The following is an 8166-nucleotide window of genomic DNA, read 5'->3' on the forward strand; positions in this document are numbered from 1 at the left end:
TTACAATATAAAAGGCTACAAGATCCTAGACTAGGCTTCCAAAAGGATTCATGTATCCGGGGTTGTTCTTTTTCATGAAACTATTTTTCCTTATGTTATTGCTCCTGTTAATTCCAGATTTAATTCTACCCCAAACTCACTTGTCCATTATTCTGATAAATTGTTTAGTGTACCTGGTAAAAATAATAATTTTGTTCGTGATAAAATGTTGAATTCTCATACATCACTAGAAGCTACTAATGATCATGTTCCCATTAATAATACTGAACCTACACCGAGTCCATGTACACAGCCTCAAACTGCTCCTGTACTTGCACTCCCACAAAGTGATGCTCTACAAGAACCTAGATAGACACCCACGTCCATCCACACTCCAAGCTACCTGAAAGAATACAATTACACCTTGCCTAAGTTGCATCCTTTCACCTCTAACACTTAAACTTCTACTCCACTACATTCCCTCACCTCATTTATGCTAATCATGATTATGTTTGTTACCTTCCTATGTCCTAATAGTCAACAGTTAGTTCATATCATTTCACATGACAGTGAATCTTCCTCTTATGAAGAAGCAATCCTAAACCCTGCCTGGCAAATGGTAGTGACATAAGAATTTGATGTTTTATATGCAAATGACACATGGAACTGGTCCCTTTAGCTACAGGTAAACATGCCACTGGGTGTAGATGCGTGTATAGGATTAAATACAAAGAAGATGGAAGGAGACATTTAAGGCAAGACTGATAATACAAAGGACACCACAACAGGTTGGCATAGACTACAATGAGACTTTTCCACCTATAGTAAAAATGACCGGAAAAGACATAAATTTTCCCTTAAACTTATTTTGAAAAGTCAGTTACACGCTTAGACTATCATAGTGACCTATTACACACCTATAATTTTTTAAGATTATATTTTCTACCCCCTAAAACTTACGTGGCAAAAAAATAAAAAATAGACGCATCGGTTTGGAAAAAAAGTAAAACAAAAAAAAAGTTATAATCCTCTTTTCTACCTTATCCCCACACTTCTTCTTCTTCACGCCCCACCCATTGTCTCTTCTTCTTCATTCTTTATTTTATCACACTTCTTTCATTTTTGTTATCACAATCTAAAAGCACAATTCTTTTATTCACAATTAGGTTAATATCCACAGATTTGTTAGTGAATAATTGTATTTTATCTAGAAAAAATTCGGTTGATTGTTTCTATCTTTTTTTTTTTACTTTGTTAAATAAATTTTGATTGTTAATTAATTTTTGGATTTGGTGGTGATGGGTGACGGATGGTAAAAATTAATATAGGTAAATGAAAGTGGTGAAGAAGAAAATCGATATTGATAAAGGTGGAGTGATATTTGGTGTTGGGTGACAAAGAAGAAGAAGAATTGAAGGTGATAGTGGTGGTGAAGAACATAATCAATAGTGAAGGTGGGTTCTGATATGATTTTCCGATGAAATGAGAATTGAAAATGAGTGAGATTTAGTGATGAAGAAGATATAATTATTAAAGAATTAAAATAATCAATTTGAGATTAATTTGAGTAAAATATAGTTAATAAAAGAAAAGTTAATTAATAAACAAAATAAAATAAAATAAATATAATATTTGACATATTATTGATGTAGTGTTAATGTGGCAGCGGGTTTAATACACGGCCACAATAATGTGAGAGAAGTGTTACACGTTTTAGGGTGGTAATAAATTCACTTTTGAATCGTGTAGGTGTAATAAGACACTATGATAATTTAAGTCTGTAACTGACTTTTTGGTGCAAGTTCAAGAGGGTTTATGTTTCTTCCATAAAAATGACTACAGTTAAGACCCTTATTTCATTGAATGTTAGGAAGGATTGAAATTTGTACCAGCTAGATGATAATAATGTCTTCTATGGTGATTTGAATGAGGAGGTATTCATGACATTTCCACAAGGACTCGCAATAGATGGCAAGTACATAGTCTACAAATTGAAGAAGTCATTGTGTGGTTTGAAATAAGCCAGCAGGCAGTGGTATGACAAGTTAGCTAACAACCTTTGCTCAAAGGGACTCATTCAAACAGTAACTTCTCATTGTTTTATAAGAAGAAAGGGTTCTCACTAGTGTTTGTTGTTGTGTATAATGATATCATTTGACTGGGACTGACTTGGAGGAAATTGCTTCTATGAAGGCCTTCTTGCATGATCAGTTCAGAATGAAGGAATTAGGGAAACTACACTATTTTCTATGATTGGAAATACTATATAGATTTAAGCTAATGGTGTCCGCATTTCACAAAGAAAGTTCACTCTTGACCTCCGGAAGGAGTTTGATTCCCTTAACTGCTAGACCACTACTTCACCACTTGATATTGTAAAAAAAACTAAAGCCACATAGGACAAGTTATTATCAGAACCTACTCACTATAGAAAGTCAGTTGGCAAACTCAATTTTCTCTCCAACACAAGAATGAGACGACAGTGCAATGTTCCTTGGCTATCTTTTTTTGTGATAGTAAGGGAGCAGTCCGCATAGCTAAGAACCCAGATTTTCATGAAAGAACTAAGCACACAAAGGTCGACTGTCACTTTGTTAGAACCAAACTCCAACAAAGCCTGACCACACTTCATCATATTTCCACAAGCTCTCAATTGGCGGATGTTTTCACCTAAACCTTAATTAGTGTTAAGCATGCTACGCTTTTTGGCAGATTGTTGGTGTTTAGCTCACTCCAACTTGAAATTAGAAAATATTTGACCAATAAAAACGAAGAGAGTATTATATAAAGTAGGGAAAAGGGTCAAATATGCCCCTAAATTTTTCGAAAAGGTTTAAATATGCCCTCCCCCCTTTTAAAGTTTGGTCCATTTATACCCTCGCCGTCCAATTATTGGAACAAATATGCCCTTATGGGCGTTAGTTTGCCACCTCAAAATATCCAACTCATTTTACTTTTCTTTAAATGCCCAAATGAATTTTTCACGTCATTTTAATATTACATCTTGGCATTTATATTACAAAAGAGAAAGGGTCAAATATGCCCCTAATAATCCGACCCATTAAACACTTTTATTACCCATATTTTAAATGGTTCAATTATACCTCTCTTTTAAATAACTTATCCTACCCGTATCCGACCCAAAACCCATATCCCTTTTAACCTATAACAAATCCCTAATTTCCTAAACTTCCTTTTCACTGAAGAACACAAATTGTGGCGCATCTAGGGTTCTTGAAGACTTACACAAATTGCTGCGCTAGGGTTCTACGGGTTGAAGGTAAGTTTTCTCCCTTCAGTAAATTATATATTCGATTAGGGTTACATTTTCTTGTTAGTTAGGGTTATTAAGTAAAGTCGACGGCATGTGTTGTATTTGATTTCCTTTGATTTATGTGTATCGAAATCACTTGAAATGTATTGTTTTGTTTTAAAATGATGTACTTTTATGCCTTTGATAGCTTTGTTTTGTTTCTCTTTTGGTGGTCTCGAGATGTTGTTTGTCTTTTAGGGCTTACTTTATTATATTTTTGCAGCTTTTAATGTGTTTGGTTTGAGTGGTCTCTCTGATTTTACTGTTTTTTTCATGTGATTTTGAAGAATGATTGATGAAGTTGAAATTGTGTTCAACTACGGGGGGTAGTTGGGTCATTTCATCTCTGTTGGCTTACACTAAGAAATTGGTGCACTCTTGGCTAAATTTTGACCCTGAATTATTTAGTCATAAAGATATATGTGATGAGTTTACTTTCAAGCTAGGGTTTCCTCGGGTTAAACAATTATTAGTCACTGGGCCCTCTGAAAAGTACTATATAGTAGATGGGGATGATGGAATTAGGGCCATCCTTAGCCTTCTATGTGAGAAATTTTAAAGTCGTCAACTTCTTTGTTGTGGAGGAGGGTGAGTTCACTGTCGTTGCCAAAAATATCACGCAATATGTTGAATCATGTTGTGTAGATGTTGAGGTTGGTACAAATTGTAAACATAGTACTGGTTATGTTGATGAATGGGATCTTTCTGAGGTGAGGAATGTGATTTAGAGTGGATGGATGCTATTAGCAATGAAAGGGGAAGAGTAGTAGGTGACAGGTTGGAAAGCTTCAAAGAATTGCAAGTTGGTATGACATTTAAAGACATGAAAGAAGGTAGACAGGTTATGAATTATTATGCATTAGCTAACAAAAGGGCTTTGACTATAATAAAACGTGATACAAAGAGAACTAGGTATGGTTGTGATGTAGGATGTCCCTTTAGGTGTTTGATTTCAAAAGATGGCAAAACTGAAGGGTTTAAGATAAAGACTTTCATCAATAAGCACACATGTGAGGCGGCCTTTTTTAATGCTAGAGCAGATGCAGTTACTTTAGCTCAATACTTCAAGAACAAGCTTCAAAATAATCCCAAGTATAAGGTAAAAGATATAAGAGGAGAGCTTGAAAATGACTTAAAATTGAATGTATGTCAGTCTAAACTTAAAAGGGCTAAGAGGATGGCTCTTGAGAAGTTGGATGGAAGTTTTATTGATGACTACAACAAGCTTGAGGCCTATGCACAAGAGCTTAAGCAATCCAATCCCGAAAGTGATGTTTTGATAAATATCTCTATGGATGCCCTGGCTAAAGGAAAAAGAAAATTTTTAAGGATGTACATCTGTTTTGATGCTCCTAATAAAGGCTGGAAATCTGGTTTGAGGCCATTTATTGGACTTGATGGTACATTCTTGAAAGGAATATGTAAGGGTGTTTTGTTGGTTGCTCTAGGACAAGATTCTATGAACAGTTTCTATCCACTAGCATGGGCAATAGTGGACAAAGAAACAAGCAATACATGGTGCTGGTTCATTGAGTTATTGAAGGGGTCTTTAGACCTTAAAGATGGTGCAAAAATCACATTCATTTCGGATATGCAAAAGGTATGATGCTGTTTTAATTTACTTGAATTCACAATTTTTACTCTCTTTTTAATTCACTTTCATTCACAATTTTACTCACTGTTTTTACACACTCTTTAACATAATGTACCAACTGTTTTTACTCAACTTGTACTCACTGTACTTACTGTTTTTAACACATATTAATTCTCAACTTTCACTGTTACAGGGACTGATAGATGTTGTTGTCAAAGTGTTGCCTGAAGCTCAACATAGGTATTGTGTGAGACACATTGAGAGTAACTGGTGCAGAAAATGGAGGAGTGGTCAAATGAGGAAGCTGATGTGGTGGTGTGCTTGGAGTTCCTATGTTGAAGAGTTCAAGGACCAATTAAATAAGTTGGGGAAACTATCAGAAGATGGTGCAAGAAATTTGGTAAAGTATCCACCAAAGGCATGGTGTAGAGCTTATTTTGATACTCAGTGTAAGAACATGATGGTTGATAACAACTTCACTGAATCATTCAATGCATGGATTCTTGAGGTTAGAGCCAAGCCAATAATCAAGATGTTAGAAGAAATAAGAGTACAAGTGATGAGATTGCTAGTGAAAAATGAAAAGAAGTTGAAGACTTGGGTTACAGATTTCAGTCCGGAATGCATGAAGTTGTACATCGACTACAGGGCCATAGCACATAGTTGTAAGGTGGAATTCAATGGAGATTGGGGCTATGAAGTGTATGATGGAGAAGATAGACACACTGTCAATCTAAAGGAAAAGAGATGCACTTGCAGAATTTGGGATTTATAAGGTAATCCCTGCCCGCATGCCATCAAAGCATTGACACACAAAAAAGTAAATCCAATAACTGAAATACATTTGTGTTATAGCAAGGAGGCTTACATGCCAACATATAAAAACAAGATGCAGCCTGTAAGAGGTCAAAAGTTCTGGAAGGTTGATCCTTCAAGTGCAATGTTGCCTCCTAATGTTGTGAAACAATTGGGTAGACGAAAAATGAAAAGGAATAGAGAACCAGATGAAGCAAGAAAAAGAAAGGGTGAATGGTCTCAGTCTAGAAAAGGCACTCAAATGACATGTAACAACTGTAGTGAATCAAATCACAATGCTAGGTCCTGTAACAAGGTAAGCACAATATTACATGTTTTTCATGTTTTTCCATGTTTTTAATTGTAAGCTAATTAATCTAAATACAAAAAAAAAATTACAGGAAAGTGTGCTGAAAATAATGCACATTCGAAGAAAGTCAAAATGCCAATGTCTAACAATGAACATGGTTCTGATGTTGAGGGTGGAATTGAAGCTGAAACTGGGGCTGAGGCTGTAACACAAGAGTTTGAACCATATGGTCCTAATGTTGAAGATGAAGAAGACCCACCTCTAAGACCAATGGTGATTTGTGAATCGGAATTGAGGGCTGAGAAGTTGAAAAAAGGGTTGTTCCAACTGGTGCAAGAAAAATTCAGTTTTATGGAGATCACACTGGTGCCTCAGTTCCAATTAATCTGCCTTATTCTCCGATCAAAACAACATGGAAGGGAAAAGAAGTTGTCCCTGCTGGACATGTGCAAATGCAAGCAAAAAAGAAAAGATTCAAGATGATGGGGATTAAGGGCAGAAATCCTGTTGTAGATGATGATTTATTGTAATTTATTTTCTATGTTAATTTTTGTGTTAATGCTCATGGTTAACCATAGTGGTTGACAAACAATATTGCTAATGAGTATTAAGTTAGGTGAAACTTTCATATGCCTTCATAGAATGGCATTACAGACAACTTTTTTTGTTGTGTTTTGTCTTGTCATTGTGAATTTAAGACGTCTTCTTTTGAGTGTGTTTATCTTGTATGTCATTGTGAATTTAAGAAATCTGGTTGTCCTTATTTTGGTTTCTGTACTGAGGATGTGTATTAACTGTTAGATTTGTGTGTCCACTCAATTCAATGGCCTAATGACATAATGAATAATGCTTCTTGTTTGATGTGTATAATTGTGTTTACGTGTATACTCTTGTTGATTATAATCCATCCCTACAAGTCCTCTAATTTGATAATTACATTCTATTATTTGCCTAAGATTTACATCAACAGACATAGAAATAACTCAATATGTACAGAACCATATAGTCAACTAACACAATTGATATGCCCCTAAACTTTTCGAAAAGGTTTAAATATGCCCCCCGTTTAAAGGTTTAAACATGCCCTCCGTTTAAAGGTTTAAATATGTCCCCCGTTTAAAGGTTTAAATATGCCCTCCGTTTAAAGGTTTAAATATGCCCCCCTAAACTTCCTCTATTTCATAAAAAAAAAACACAATTATGCCATCACCAAAAATAAAAGCAAGAAATGGTGACATCGAACTTAACATACCATATAAATCAAAACGTCTGCTACAATTCAAGTCATGAACTACTACAATTCAAGTCATCAACTACTACAATTCAACACATCACACATGTTTAACGTTTTCTAAGTTAAGGATGAAAAAGTTAAAGATTACAAACTGATAGAAATTCCTATTTTCCTTCCTACTTCATTACCCAGAATGTGATGAATGCTGCAAAACAACACCACAACATAGCTATCACAATCCATATTTGATCAACTTTGTCTTAGACTTATCGATAACAACATTTTCATTATCGATAACAACCTCTTCATTTAGACGTTCACATTTTTCTTCAATTTCAGATGCCAAATACTTTTCAATATCAGCCATCTTCGTCTCCAAAAATTTGTTTTCACGATGAAGATTATCGTTTTCCTTCTTTAAATTGTGGATTAGATTTGCAACTCTAGGATGGAGCGGATCATCAACCCATTTCCAATAAGCAAATTTATAACCCTGTACAATTATGAACTTAAAATCAATACTCACCAAAAAAATGAAAATTAACGAAATTGTATGATAAATTTACATTGGGATTAGCACACTTATAAAAGCGTCTTCCAGCATTAGTTGGAGTGAAAGCCGTGAAAATCCTCGTCACAATACCACATTGACATTTTACCATCGACAGACTTGAAACAGTCGAGTCCCGACTCATTTTTACAGGAGAAAGTGTTAGAAGATGACTGGAGATGACTAGAACACTCTTTTATTCGAGCTCCTCAAAATGAAATTGATGGGGGTAATGAGGCTCTCAAGAACCCTAACTTTGAAATGAAGAATGGATATGCTATCAATTATTTGAAAGGGAAAAGGGATATGGGTTTTGGGTCGGATACGGGTAGGATAAGTTATTTAAAAGAGGGGTATAATTGAACCATTTAAAATATGGGTAATAAAAGTG

At 35.0% G+C, this 8166-nt stretch overlaps 1 protein-coding gene and 1 pseudogene across 1 annotated transcript; one reads left to right on the forward strand and one right to left on the reverse strand.

Annotated features, from left to right (window-relative positions):
• Positions 1-4025: 4025 nt before the first annotated feature.
• LOC114077991 lies at positions 4026-6521 on the forward strand (annotated as a pseudogene).
• Positions 6522-7457: 936 nt separating this feature from the next.
• On the reverse strand, positions 7458-7920 carry LOC107024939. The gene is made up of 2 exons (XM_015225850.1): positions 7792-7920; positions 7458-7718 (listed from the first exon to the last, which is right to left on the reverse strand). The coding sequence occupies exons 1-2, from the start codon at positions 7918-7920 to the stop codon at positions 7458-7460; spliced, it is 390 nt and encodes a 129-aa protein (XP_015081336.1).
• Between the last annotated feature and the right edge of the window lie 246 nt (positions 7921-8166).

Source organism: Solanum pennellii, chromosome 7 (genome assembly GCF_001406875.1).
Source record: "Solanum pennellii chromosome 7, SPENNV200".
In the NCBI taxonomy this organism is placed as follows: Eukaryota; Viridiplantae; Streptophyta; class Magnoliopsida; order Solanales; family Solanaceae; genus Solanum; species Solanum pennellii.